General features: G+C 37.1%; 2 protein-coding genes across 3 annotated transcripts; one reads left to right on the top strand and one right to left on the bottom strand.

The window, feature by feature from the left end:
* Positions 1 to 615: 615 nt before the first annotated feature.
* Positions 616 to 5,462, bottom strand: isg20l2 (interferon stimulated exonuclease gene 20-like 2). 2 transcript variants are annotated; one of them, XM_028012809.1, is made up of 5 exons: positions 5,345 to 5,462; positions 4,133 to 4,200; positions 3,382 to 4,020; positions 2,787 to 2,987; positions 616 to 2,238 (listed from the first exon to the last, which is right to left on the bottom strand). In XM_028012809.1, the coding sequence occupies exons 3-5, from the start codon at positions 3,958 to 3,960 to the stop codon at positions 2,134 to 2,136; spliced, it is 885 nt and encodes a 294-aa protein (XP_027868610.1). In that variant the 5' UTR covers positions 3,961 to 4,020; positions 4,133 to 4,200; positions 5,345 to 5,462; the 3' UTR covers positions 616 to 2,133. The 2 variants fall into 2 exon arrangements, with proteins under 2 accessions (XP_027868610.1, XP_027868609.1); XM_028012808.1 differs by having other exon boundaries at positions 3,382 to 4,200.
* Positions 5,463 to 5,708: 246 nt separating this feature from the next.
* mettl25b (methyltransferase like 25B) lies at positions 5,709 to 13,469 on the top strand. The gene is made up of 8 exons (XM_028012807.1): positions 5,709 to 6,056; positions 6,167 to 6,285; positions 7,850 to 8,066; positions 8,153 to 8,215; positions 8,419 to 8,556; positions 10,628 to 11,391; positions 12,662 to 12,846; positions 12,939 to 13,469. The coding sequence occupies exons 1-8, from the start codon at positions 5,916 to 5,918 to the stop codon at positions 13,022 to 13,024; spliced, it is 1,713 nt and encodes a 570-aa protein (XP_027868608.1). The 5' UTR covers positions 5,709 to 5,915; the 3' UTR covers positions 13,025 to 13,469.
* The last annotated feature ends 1,399 nt before the right edge of the window (positions 13,470 to 14,868 follow it).

Genomic DNA, 14,868 nt, shown 5'->3' with positions numbered 1-14,868 from the left:
GTTTTAAAAAAGCGGCTTCTTAAACGAAAAAACAGTTAGACTGAACTACCCAATTTTCTTCTGAAATAATTAATTGTGGCCACTAGGGAGCAGTACAATCCAATTTCTTACTTTAATATAATAGATATATCTTTTAGTACCACTCAAAGACACCAGATTTTTTCCCGAAGGCTTAGATACCTCTTGCAAGCAACTTCTAAATTTCTCCTTCAGCTATCAGCCAGGTAGTTTTTCAGTAAATTACTTCATGTTATTGCATTTTCAAAAATGCCTTAGTCATCTTCAAACGAATCCTAACTACATGTGGAGTTCAATTAAAAATCTGCAAACCCAACAAATTCCTCATAGCTTGGCGGTGTGTTGAATTATGAGCATAGAGGCACCGCTGGGCCATGACTAATATGTGCATTGTATGAAAGGTGTATGGAAAGGTATATACAATCAAAAGGAAAGGGGTAACTATGGCAATATGACCCAGTGGGCAACAAATTCCTTAAAATGAATAATATAGCATTACACAGTGAGAGAAGAAATGCTTTCATGTGTTTCCAGCTCTTAATATTACAGGTAATCACTTAATCTCCTTCCACTTCGAAAGACAAAACAGTCTTTAAAAACAGAGTAAAAGAATTTTATTAACAAAAGTATTTATCTTTCCATTCAAACCTCGAATGGAAAGACAAGAACAGTTCTGCATAAATATTATTCAAGGAAGTTTATCCCACCACAAAGAAAAACCTTTATTTGTTTTAAAAGCACTCCCTGAGGTCATAAAAACAAACTAGTGATTCCATTTGCCCTTAAAATGAGAACAAAACAAATAAACAATATAACAAAGAAAACTATTATATTTCTTTTCCATAACATTATTTACAAGCAAAAGTAGGTGAATTATTTTTGGGAAATGGTAAAAGACAATGTAACAATTGAGATACATCTGCCTTAAACACAACAACCTGTGCAACATAAGCTATTACAAAACATAAAGATGAAAAAAACTATTTTGGATTACCATGTTAAAGTTCAGCTCTTTAAAACCTGTTAGTCTACTGTTGAATCATCATTGAATAGTGAGAACAGAGGTAAGTCTGTTCTTTCGATTCTGTTTTAACTCTATTTCACAGCTGTTAATACATATCGCCATCGTATGAGATGATTTTTCCGACTTTAAACCGATATTAATCAGGAAATAAAAAAAGATGTAGGATAAAAAAGATAAAAGGCGAATTAAAAGTCAACAGATATAAAATGAAATACAGTGAAGGCAGTTATACTCAGCACAATGGGGCACAACAGTGATGTCAGAGAATTGTTTAGTGCCCCAAGAACTGGGGAGCAGCCATGAAGAAAACAGGAGGCTAACCAGAGGCTCACAGCAACAGTAAAGGAGTTGTATGCAGGACAACTTCTGTACTCTTAACATGCCTCGACTATGTGGTGTTGTCCCAGAAAACCAAAATGTTTAAACTTCTTAGACAAAATTCCAAAGTTTCATACCACCAGTGGAGTATGACAGTAGCACCAATATGCTTTCAAACTTCTGAATTATAGAACATGGCATCAATCTTCTTTGTTTTTAGGACCATACATATGGAGTTGATGTGATCCTTTTCATCACATCTTGTGATGAAAAGGATATTTCTGACCTAAAAGTGGAAGGAAAACCATTTAAACTCAGTTTCACCCTGAGAAAGAATGTTACAGCTACTCACAGTAAGTCGGTGTCTGCTCACATCCATGAAAAGTTCTGTGATAAGAATGTAAAAATTGTGGCTACTCCTTTGCTGTAAAACTATATTTTAAACTACTCTTCCAGGTAGTTCATGAACATTTAAACATGCACATGATTAATACGTGTGAAAAAATATATTACAAAAATATCTAATTAACTCACTAATATCTAACACTGGGCCTGTGTGCACAAAATAGCTACAAATGTTTTAACACTTGTAAAAATGCCACTACTAACATGTTTTATCTTTTAGTTACACAACAGCTTTAACCAATAAAGCTAACAAGAACTGTACCTTATTTTTTTTCATGGATGACTTGAATTTCACTGTAAAACATCTTTAAATTTAAAGGTGATTGAGCTGAGTTTATTTTGCACTTTCAAATATAGAAGTACGTGGGTCAAGATGTGGAGGCGAGAGTCCTCTCCCATTCCTCTTCTACCACCTTGTAAAGCTCCATGGTAGCTTTAGCATCTTCCACAGAAGAGTGGCCCTTTCTTCCAGTCTGAGGACAAAAGAGACAGCTTTGATTAAAAACTATTTTAACCTTCTGACAGCTTTAAACTCAAGGTTCCAAAGATAATAATGAATGTAAGAAGCTTGTTACAGCATTAAGATCATTACATATTATCACAAAATAATCTAAAATCTGGGAGAGGATTAACCAGATTATTCTCATGACATATGAACATCACCTGACATCCCGACATGTGTTTTAGGCAAAAGAAAAAGCTAAACATGAACAAATAGGGGTTTTAATTAAATAATTGCATACATATGCAAAGAATATATTATTATTAACACTGGAAAAATACATTTCAAAAAAGAAAAACAACAATCCCAAAAATATATTTAGCATTTCTTGTAAAATAATTCATAATTCGCATCACAATCATTTATTTTGTCTGAAAAGATAAATACTAAACTCCCAAGCGAACCCTTTTTTAGAGCTAAAATGGGTGGGGAGGTGAATGGACAAAAGACAACTGATGTGGGTTTGTGGTTTCTTAAATCAAAAAACCAATTACTACAAATCAACATAACTTCACAAACCTGGATATCACGGTTGAAGATGGCTTTGGTGAGTCTCTTCAGTGAGGCACATTCTTTCTCCCCAAAACCAGCCTTCAGGTTGAGAAGAGGGATTTTCGACGTGTCCCTCGTCAAGGCAGCAGGATGCGTGTAACTGAGGGCCTTGAAGTCGTTATGTACGGCGTGGCCGATAACAATCTTCCCCATGAGCAGTCTTAGGATCTACAGAGTCACAGCACATTAATGTCATTCTGCAAAATATATCCATGCAATTCAGTAGGAAATATTTAATCTAAATTCAGAATGTGTATTTTAATGTTTCAGTTTTCAAAGTTTTGAAATTTGGCAACATTCTCTATTACATATACTGTAAGTCACTTTGTTGTTGGTTTCTTAACCGGGCGTTAGTACTTTTGACACTTTGTGTACAATCACTGTGTAAAGAAACAGACAGGATCTGGTCTACTTCTGAATTATTACCTAGGTAAACATAAAGGAACTTCTCTATGAATTGATAACGACTTGTAAGTATAAATACTGAGTGCCAAAACCATAGTGAGAACAAGAAAAAACGAACAACTTGGCGTTATTGTGCTACAAATGATTTTTGCATCACCTCCTTCCTGGCCTGTGCAAATGGTATGGCTTTGAAGAGATCTCTGGGACGAATACCGCTCCATCTTGTGCGGAAGTCTGTTACGTACATGGAGGGCTTGATGAACTTGTCGTAGATCACATCCCCATCGTAAGAGACAATGCTACAGCGAGCCAGCTGACTGATGCTGCCTTTGGGTCCTGCGCCCACCATCTCACAGTCAATGGCGAGGTACTTTGTGGGGTTCCCTGCGGGGGTAGAGAGCTTATGAGCGCTGGATTTTGAGGCGCAGGACAACGTTGCTGTTGTTTTGGTGTTGACCGGTTGGTTTGGCTTTGTGGGGCTATTTTCATTTGTCACAGTGAAAGTAGCTGATAGAGGGTTAAAAGAGGAGGTTGAAGGCCCAGAGCTATGGTCAATGCTAGGGTCAACGCCACTGGAAGACGGGTTAGATTGAGGTGAACTTTGGCGTTTTGTTGTCATGGAAGATGATGCAGGTCTGGTGAAAGGTCCATTCTGTTTTGAAGCCTTATTGTGTTCATGGTTTCTCCTTTGATGAGAGTTATCTTTTAAACACCCTTTCCCCTTCAGGTATTTCATTTTTTTTAAAAACTGCTTCCTCTTCCTGTTGCTCTTCTGCTTCTTTGTGGGAATAATTCCCTGTGGGGTATCAACAGAGGGGGAAACATGGATCATAGTATCAGACATGTTCAAATCTTAAATTCTCTACTCGTTGTACAACGAATAGATCCAAGATTTTGCTAATGCTCACGGCCTCAAAAAGTCTCTTTTCTTTGAAGTCCAAATTGCATCAGATGAAAACAGTTTAAATGCACCACCCTGTAAGACAAAAATACATTATCAAACAATGTCTTGGCATAGTCCTCTGAAAATGCCAAAGAACAGGTTTAAAGGGGGATTCCAAGAAGCTGAACACTAACCAGGAAAATAACATTACAATTACTCAGCTGACTTTTCCATCGTTACATGCCAACAAAAAGAATTGACCACGATTTATTTATTAAATGACTACACTTTTTTTAAAGCCCCTTAATGAGAATCGCCAACATCTGTAGATGCACGCTGTCAGTTGAAAAAAAAATTCTAAACTTTTCCCTTTGTCTTGTTGGGTTACAAAAAACACAAACTTGTTTGAAATATTTTTTGATGTAAAACTCAGAGGATGACGCCGTAGAAATGAAAGAAGTATAATCTATCCCACTCAATCAGATAATACTTTTTCAAAATTACAGTTTTGAAATTAGCAGCCAGTTAATTAACTAGATAAAGCTTTTTATACTATTGTAATTTAAAGATCAGAGCTGCCAGAGGGTATACTATTCTGCCCACTAAGCAATGTTACTAATTGCTTATTCTCTGTATTTTAGAATAAGATGTTTTTTTCTTGAGAGTAGAGATTCAGATATTATTGGAAATATATAAGTTACTGCAATGTGAATTATAATGAATATATAATAAATATTGTTTTTCAGTTTTTACACCAAAACTATACAACGCAGTTTTTAAAAATGGCTTATGTGTATATACAGTGAAATCTTATTATATTAATTACAAATCACAACAGAACAGCATAAACCAACCACCAGCTCTGTCTCTGGACTCACTAGCAGAACACACTGGGCATAATAAATACAGAGCCGTTCAATTCACGTTTATATATATTCTATAGAAGAGGAGCACAGAATTTAAATTCATGTTGCTCTTTAAACTGTTTTACAAGTAAACAAAACAAAATGACATCCTTGATACAAGTCAATTTTGACACAAAAAATGTTAAACAAGCCTATAAAATAATACAACGCTACTCTACGTTGTTAAAGCTTCGTTAATAACATTTTATCACGGCTAACGTTAGCTCACAGAGGCTAACAGTGATTATAACTAATGAAAATAAAGATAACCGAACGTAAAAAAAACATGTTTCAGTTTGTTTCTAATTTTTTATGATTTGACCAATACATACCCTAAAAGGAGACTTAGAAACATAGCGATAAAGACATGTTAAAACATCAGCAGCCAGCCCGGACCACACGAGGATTCCTACTCCGTGACAACGACTGATCAACATCCGGGGCGTGCTGCCTTCAAGTTAGTAAAACAATGTCCGCATACCACTTGTGCCTCAACTTCCCCATTACTGGAAAGATTTAAGTATTTAAGACATTAAGGAAATAATAAGAAGAAAACAATAATTAAGGTGTGATTTTCGTAATATTTTTTTAAACTACAGGTATCAATGTGGAACTGGCTGATTACATGTATGCAATGACTGCATGGCAAAACAGCTTGCAAATCAGTGAAGCCAGAAATTACGAGAAGCTCATGAACGCATCGCCAATATACGCTGGAAAGTTCAGCAACAGTATCTAGCTAATTTTTAAAATCAGTCAGTATTTCTTGTATTAAACGATATCTTGTGCCGTTTCTATAGCTAGATCTGAAGACGAATTGCTAGTCTTCCTGGTATTTAAAGTAGTTTTACTTTAAACTGCTTTGAGACGCTAACGCATGTTAGCATTAGCTTACGGAGACTCATGTCAGAACAGCTGTCAGTGTCAGCAGCACAAGATGCGGAGTTCCGAGCCAGCTTCACTGCACAACAACAAAGAGACCTGGCGAGGAGACTCACCACTTTTCTGTCTCAGTACAGTCATTTGACCGACTCTTTTATTATTGTGTGTATACATGCATTTAAACATATCAGTCGAACACAATATTGCACATTCATCACTTTGTTTTCATTGAGGAAAGAATCCCAGTTGTTAACTGATTGATTGATTCGCAGGAGTTCTTCACTGAAAATCTGTGGCAGACATTACCCAGCACCTGGCAGGCTGTGCTGCAGGATATTTCATATCCACAAACTGCAGAACTACTGCTGGATGATTCTCAAGAAGACAGGAGGTACTGATCATAATGTTGCATTTTTAGAAAGGCTCAACCTGTGGTGTTCAATATAAAAATTTGTAGTCTTAGTAATAGTCTTCTCAGTACTTACATGATCTAAAAAAATAATTTAAAAAATTGCAGAAACTACAGACTCTTGTTCAGAGCTGACAAGACTCCCCTGTAGCTTTCCTATAAAGGTTATTGATTGTTCTACATAACATAAAGGCTTGAAATATTTAACTCCATGTTTAATGAATGTATACAAAAATTTCACTTTCTGAAATGAGTGACAAAATATTGAACTTTTTTAGGCTGTTTTAATTTGAGCTGTACATATCATAAAATAAACCCTGATATTTTTTCAAATAGAATAAACATAATCATTTATAAACATGTATTTGTAAAGTCCAGCCCAAACATTGCAAAGTTGTCTCTTGAAATAGAAAATACTTTTTTTTTTTTAGATTACAGGCAATATTCAGTCTTTAGAAAACCCACACATGATGTCAAATACATGTTCCAACCTCTCAATGTGAGAAAAACAGAAAGTACAGTCAACACTTCCCAAATTACGTATATTAACTTTTGGGTAAAACTAACTAAATTTTTTATTGCATCTCATTCATTTTATGGGGGATTGGCATAGAAATATAACAATCCAAATTCTTAGACTATACTCTTTTACTACCTGTTACAACCCCCCCTCACAAGACCAATAAGGGTAAAGTCTGGCACTGGGTGTAACACAAAAAGAAGGTAACCTAAACAGTTGGTGTCAGTACCAAAAATATAGTTGAATTTACAGTTCAAGTAAAATGTCACAGTAGACAACAAGCACAGGGAACCTTTAAACTTCAGGGTCTCCAAGGCCAAAACAACAAACATAACAGCCCACTCTTAATTGTAAAATAGAAACGCTTTCTAGAAGAGAACTGAAAAAGAAAGTACAATACCTGAACTCCCTGACTAACCAAAAAACAGGAAAAAACAGTTAAACAAAATGGCAGAGAACCCCTACCAGCTTCCACTTTGAAGAGAAACAAAACTTTAGTTATACACTTGATGCTTCACAAGAATGCTCACAGCTAAACCATCCAAAGTCTCCACAAACAATCAGCGCACTGACAAGATCACATCAGATCAAGGCCCAAGGAAAAAGGGATCTGACATATCCGGTTGAAGCTCTTTAAGGGGTGGCTGACGAGCTCCAACACATTGCGCCTGTGGCAGCCAGGTAAAACTGAAACACAAAGGAAGAGCTCTCTCATGAAGAGAGCCCCTAGAGGTCAGTGACCGTAACACTACCAAATGTTTATTAGTCTAAACTATTGCCTTTTCGATAGTTTGATACTCTGATAAATTTGGTTGGTTTGATCAATCTTGTAGTCTGTGGTCAGTCAGCATTTGTTATGTGGGTGATCATCAGTCTTTTATTCATGAGGCAAGTTTGACTTTAACTCAACTATATTTTCATGTTTTTATGTTTTAAACACTTGTTTTTTGTGAAAGTGGCAACTAAAACGCAGCATTCAGACATAAAGTTTGAGGTAAATAACAAGTAAAGACTTTGTGATTCCAGATATCCTTCGGTGTGGCCCCTGTCCCTCCTGGCTTTCCGTGCCACTGCTCATGCCCTGGCATTTCCCAGAGAGTGCAGGCCTGACCGAGGCAAGGTGGCTGCGTCGGTGAAGCCTGATGAGTTCCTGGAAAACCAGAGTCAGAGTTCTTTACTGGGCCACATTTTCAGGAAGCATGTCAAACCCAAGAAACAGCATGAGATCCGAAAGCTTGGCATGGTACAGGGATTTCTGTTGACTGTAGCTTTACAACACGTTGCAGTTTCTATCTGAGATGTTGTTGGGTTTTCCTACTTTCTTCACAGCTTGTTAAACAACTGTGTGACCACACAGGCTGCAGGAGAGTGGTGGATGTGGGATCTGGCCAGGTATGATTAGCGTGCATTGACTATCTTTTGGCTGCATTTTAATGCTTTCTATAAAATTCTGCAGTCCTTATTTTTGCACCAATATAGGGTCTAGCTTTAACATGAAGGTTTTGCATTTTTCTCTTTTATGAAACACACAAAGTTTAGTTGGGATACAAATTATTGCAAATTGAACTCTGTGTATTTTCCAACATTTAATAAAGGGTCACCTCACCCGTTTCCTGTCCTTTGGGCTTGGACTGTCTGTGACTGCTATTGAGGCTGATCACACCTTGGCTGCTATGGCTTCCAGGTACGATGGGGAGTTACTGTCGGCCCTGGAGAAAGAAAAACGGAAAAAGGTTGGTATTTTGCCATACATTTACAGTCCAATTAAAAAAATGTGAATGTATGTTCTGATAAGGCAAAAATGACCTCTTAGCATCTCATTTTCATTCTGCTCACAAAGTTTAATATTTAATATTGATTCTAGGATAGTTATTTGTTAGTAAACAAGATTAAGTTCAAGCATTTTATGGTACTGCTTAAAATGTCAGTCTCCTATTGTTATATTTATAATTTTTACCTATGTGTATTTTCATTGTCCCACTTACCTTAACTTGCTGCTGTGACACCTGAATTCCCCCGCTGTGGGGGAAAGGATATTTCTTCTCTATTCTTCTGTTCAACTGAACTTGCAGTTGCTGTTTTTAGCCACTTGGGGGAGGCAAGCTTTATTTTAAAACATCGACATGTTCCAGCCCATAGGTCAGGGGTGTCCAAACGTTTTGTCAGATGGACCGAAATTGTCAAGTCAAATGAACTTGAAGGCCAAAAAAATTATTCTTATCTACACAAAGATAAACTAAGCATGCCAAACTTTAATTTAATAAATAAAATAGTAATGTTTCTTGTTGTAAAGGCATGTGTGAACTATTATAGATCCAAAACTTAAAAAGAATTTTGCAGGTTTGCCTTATAAAAGAAATGTTGCAAATTTTATAGGTATCAATTAGAAAACTGGAACAAAAATGAGTCAATTTGGGGCGAATAAATCAAAATTCAAAAAATTGAAAAAAATTCAAAATCAAAAGGTTTGTCTCTTTCTTTTGAACCACGAAAGAAAGTGATCAGTCAGAAAGTCCATATACTTTGCTGAGGTCATTTTCACACCTTTGGGGGCTCTGAAGGGGTCGACCAACTCTCTCTCCCCCCATGATTTCGGCCCACAGCATGACTCCACCACCTCCTTGCAGATGTCACAGCCGTGTTGGGATGTGGTGACCATCCACCATCAATCCACTACTGCGTCCATCTGGACCATCCAGGGTTGCACAGCAGTCATCAGTGAACAAGTCTGTTTGAAAATGAATCTTCATGTACGGCTGGGCCCACTGCGACCATTTCTGCTTGTGAGCTCTGGTTAGGGTGGCCGAATTGTAGGTTCATGCACCGCAAGCCTCTGGAGGATCCTCCAGAGGCACCAGCAGCTTCAAATAACTGTTTGCTGCTTTGTAAGGGCATTTTAACAGCTGCTCTCTTAATTCGATGAATTTGTCTAACAGAAACCTTCCTCATTCTGCCTTTATCTGTACAAACCCATCTTTGTTCTGAATCAGCCACAAATCTCTTCACAGTACGATAATGCTTCAGTTTTTGTTAAATATCTAATGTTTTCATATCTTGTCATACGGCACTACACTATCTGATGACTTTTGTCAGCAGAGATCCTTTCTCTTTCCCATATTGCTTGAAACCTGTGGCCTGTTTAATAATGTGGAACATCCTTCTTAAGTAGATTTCCTTTAATTGAGTTCACCAGACAAACTAATCAACCAGCTCTCTGAAATTAATTGTAGTGATTCAAAGAGCCCTGACACACAATAACACCTATAAATTTAATAGCACAACAAAAAATTTAATCTTTATGACACTTAAATCCAATTTGCATAATAATTTGGAACACAGTGTATTTTATCTATTTGCTCTAATTTAAAATAAAAAGTCTTCATCTACATCAAACACCTCAAATTGGTGTCATTCTTAAGCTGAAGTCAGGGGCTTCACTTTGGACGCTCCTGATATAAGGCACTTGCTAATATAATTAATAAAATAGAATTTTTATGTGATCATTGTAAAAGTTAGTCCTGTTTGGAAATATTTCTCTCTATATTTCAACTATATACATGAGATAATTTTCTATGATTTCCTAAAGTTCTAAACATTTACATATATAGATCATATATATATATATATATATATATATATATGTAAATGTTTAGATAGATAGATAGATAGATAGATAGATAGATAGATAGATAGATAGATAGATAGATAGATAGATAGATAGATAGATAGATAGATAGATAGATAGATAGATAGATAGATAGATAGATATTGCATTAAACGTACTAATAAAAATCTTTGTCTCAGAGTTGCTCCTTTCAACTTCCTGAAGCGCACTCCATTCCCCGGCACATGGCTGGTTGGGTCAACCCCAGGGCATCATGGGAAGGTTTTATCAAGCAGCTGAAAGATGCGCATCATGTCATTGAAGTATCCCAAGCTTCATCTGCACCCATGAAAAAGAGACGTTCAGATCTAAGTCAGACATCACATCCTGAAGGTCCTTCATACGATTCAAACATTGGGGGTGAACAGATGTTTTTTGAGGGAAGCTGCTGCTCAGACATCCAGGCTGCCTCTGAAGCCGGTTTAAACCCAGAGAAAAGCCGAAAGCAGGACTATCCGGACTTTGTCTTGACTGGTCTGCATGCATGTGGAGACCTCAGCGCCACTCTCCTCCGCCACTTTGTCTGCTGCCCTCAAGTTCGGGGCATCACCTCTGTGGCGTGTTGCTACATGAAGATCACTACCAAAGAAAATCCCACCCCTCCAGGACTGATCTCACCTCCCACTCCACCCACACCTAGCACCGAGTCATTTCACTTTGAGTTTGGCTACCCAATGAGCTGCTGGGTGAAAGGGTTGCCTGGGCACCAGCTCTCCTACAAAGCACGAGAGGGGGCGTGTCATGCTGTGGAGGACTATGTGCGGCGGCTTGGGGAGGAGAGCGAGCAGCTCAGGACACATTGTTACCGAGCGATACTGGAGACGTTCATCAGAGACATGAGACCGGATCTCCGCAGGGCAGGAATCCAGACCATAAAGAAAGCCCACTTGTTGCCTTTTACTGAGTGAGTGAACGCTGCAGCCTCCAATCAGATAAAGGTTTCATTTGTTGCAGATTCATTGTTAAATTTTAATGATACAGTAGAATACATTTCCTTAAATGTCTTATTCATCAGTAAAAACAATACTAATTGTCATTCCACAGCCTGAAGAGCATTATCAGTGTTCAACTTAAATGAAGAAAATTAGTTAATATTTTTGCAAGTTATTTATTATACAGTACAATTTATAAATACAAGTAGCACCAAGTCATAACTATGTTAAACTGACAGCACATTGCAAATAGAAATGTAAGAAAATCGTTGGGACTAGAGATGCAGCGACAAATCTTCTGGTGATTGTAATCGACCAATATTTCAACTGATCAGCCAGGTGTCAAACTCCAGTCCTGAAGGGCCACTTCCCTGCAACCTTTAGATGTAACTTTGCTGTACCACACCTGAACAGAATAATTAGGTCGTTAGCAAGGCTCCTTCATAAGAAGGAGGTAATTAAGCCATTTCATTCCAGCGTTTTGTACCTGTGGCACATCTAAAAACTGCAGGACAGTGGCCCTCGAGGACTGGAGTTTGACACCCCTGATAGACTGTTGGCCTGTTATTCAAAACTCCCAAAAGTTATTTATTTTTTCTCAATCAGTAAACACACCAAAAGTAACCAAGACATGTTGCAATAACTTTTAACACCCTCCACTGTGGATCCTGTAACTGAGTGATGTAAACTGCTTGTTAGCTGTTTTTAGTATCAGTGAGGTGAAATGTCTTCCTTATTTCCACTCTTGGAGGCATATCCAATCAGCTCCAAGGAAAATAAATGGCACTCCTGGATTGACTGCTTTGCAAATGCTGCCCAATAGCCTGTTAAGTAGCAATGCACCCATGTGTTTCAGCTTTCCAAGCAGAATTTTCTTTCAAATATCTTCTAAGTATCTTCTAATCTAAATAATTGGAGTTAAATTATACAGAAGAATGTATAAATACCGACCCACGAATAGATGGGGGTCAATCGGAACAGTAAAACTCTGTTTTACGCTCGCCCTGCTCTTTCACACAGACACAGTGCTTCTGTTCCTAATGTAAAGAATTAATGACTGGTCAATGGCAGGAAGACCAGATAAATATGTAGATTTCTGTTCTCATATCTTTTTAGGTACTAGTTCTTACAGAGGAATTAGAAGTTTTTGTCCTGACATGTTTGTAGACAAATTGAGTTGTTGAATTTTGAAAGCGTTTCCTAGTTTATGACCTGTTTATTGACTTAAATTGTTTCTGGTAGATATGCCCGACTGGGCCTGCCTCGGGTCGGCCTTCCTGCTGATTTACCCCTGGACCAGGAGAGGGTGGAGGCCATGTTGAAACAACAGAACAAGGTGGTGGTATACTTCACTTTGAGCCTGTTGCTAGCTCCTGTGGTGGAGACCTTAGTGCTGCTTGACAGGATGATCTATCTGGAGGAAAATGGTGAGCTGCTAGATAGTCTGGAAGGACTATTTCTCTTACAGTTTTGTGTAACTGAACCCCCTGACTGAATATAACATTTATTATCTCTACAGGTGTGGACAGTCAACTTATTCCTCTCTTTAATCCAAACTTTTCTCCAAGAAACTTTGTCCTTGTTGCTGTGAAGCCATCCAGATAGTGCAAACAAACATAATCCATCTAATTGTTAACCTGTTGTTTGTAGCAATATCAAGTCAGGAAGATAAGGAATTATTTCAGGAAATGGATTGAGAGTCTTGTATTCATTAGGGATTGCAGTAAACTTCATATGGGACATATTCATGTGTGCCATATGAAGTTTAGAACACCAAGTTGATATAGATTGCTGTGTAAAGCTCTCTAAGCAAAACGAGTAAAGGAGAGCAGTTTGTTATTTAAATGAAGTCTTTCTACCATTTAGTGAAGATGTGTTTGACATGTGGTCTTCCAAAGTTTTTCTCAGGGTTTGGTTTCAGTTTACAGAAATGATTGTTGTGACATCACTTGTTTTGTTTTCAGGGGTTTTCTCATGAATGCTTTCTTTGTTTTTGCTTTGTGTCTTAACCTGAGAGCAGAAATAAAACTTTGCTTTAAGTGGAACCAGACGAACCTTGTTTTATGTGTCTCATTAATCTTGTTTACAGAGTGTAGATTTCACAACTTTATGCTGAAACGTTTGTGTGGAGCAGTTTTCTTAAATGCCAGGCAAATGTGCAGTTGCATTTCAAGAACTTTAAGCAAAGCAAATAATAAATAAAAAATCCAATTTCCTGAGAAGAAATGTGTGGATTCTTATGGACTTAATCACCATTCCGAGAATAATTAATTTATTTCCATCTTGTAGGTTTTTGATTTCACTCTTTTAAAGATGAGTCAGCATGTCATCATAGTAACAAAGAATGAGACTCATTTTCTCAGTTGAAGGCATTAATGTTGATTAAGAGCAGCTGCAACTTATATGTGGTGTGTGCAATGTACTGTATGTCCTCTGGCTTTCACAAAATTCATTCTAGTAAATTACATAAAGTCTTAGGAAACAGACTTTACAACCATTCTTAAAAATCTGAATGTGATCAGTTCCGTGCTTTATGGTGCAAATTAGATTTTCTTTTCTTTTTTATTCTATTTTCTATTTTTTATTTTAGTTAGGAACAGTGCATATTAATGAATACATAAAAACAGTATTTTTAAGTATGTTAAATGATCTATCCCATATTTTCTATCACGGCAGATTGATAATAAAATACACGTGAGATGCTAGAAGTGTGACAAAAATCCCCCTAAAAGACACACACGAGATGTAAAACAATAAAACACAAAGGGAAATACAGCTGACACAGAGCATGACAGGATACGTAATTTATTTCGGAGAACTTTTAAGAAGCCACACATTTCAGGCATTTTTTTCTTGTAAAATAAAAGCATAATATCTAAACACCTTGCATTCTTAACAAAGGGTTTCAACACTTTGTGGACTACTGGAAACCACGGTATGTTATCTATCTGAACTGTTTCACATCTTACATGCACATCTGCCATGGAAAGAAAAAAAAACAGCTTTTAGTTCATCTTTGCTGCCTCTTCACTGAGTGCAAGCACATGTGCAGAAATTGCTTACTGCCCGTAGCAGATTAAAATAATCTTCTTCCAACGAAGCTTAGACACAAAGTTTCCATTTAATTTCCTGCAACCCATTTGGAAAGATATTTGCTTCACAATTACATAATAAATTGATTATGTGAAATTTGCAGAATTGAAAAAAGCTGTGGAAAATACCAGGTTTTATTTGGACTGAAGTTAAAAAAAGGTTCAAATCTTGAACCAAATATGTGTTGTTGTTTTTTTTTTTTTTCATTCACACCTTTTCAGTTATGGTTTATCAAGATAATAGAGGAAATTAAGCACATGTGTCCCAGACTTAGTCACTCTAAAAAACATTATGAATGCGGAGCAGCAGAAAATGTATTAAAAAGCACAGAATGATAGACACTTTAATAGCTAGAC

This window comes from Xiphophorus couchianus, chromosome 3 (genome assembly GCF_001444195.1).
Source record: "Xiphophorus couchianus chromosome 3, X_couchianus-1.0, whole genome shotgun sequence".
NCBI lineage: Eukaryota > Metazoa > Chordata > Actinopteri > Cyprinodontiformes > Poeciliidae > Xiphophorus > Xiphophorus couchianus.
The sequence above is the reverse complement of the archived record's forward strand: the minus strand, read 5'-3'. Positions and strand labels throughout refer to the sequence as shown.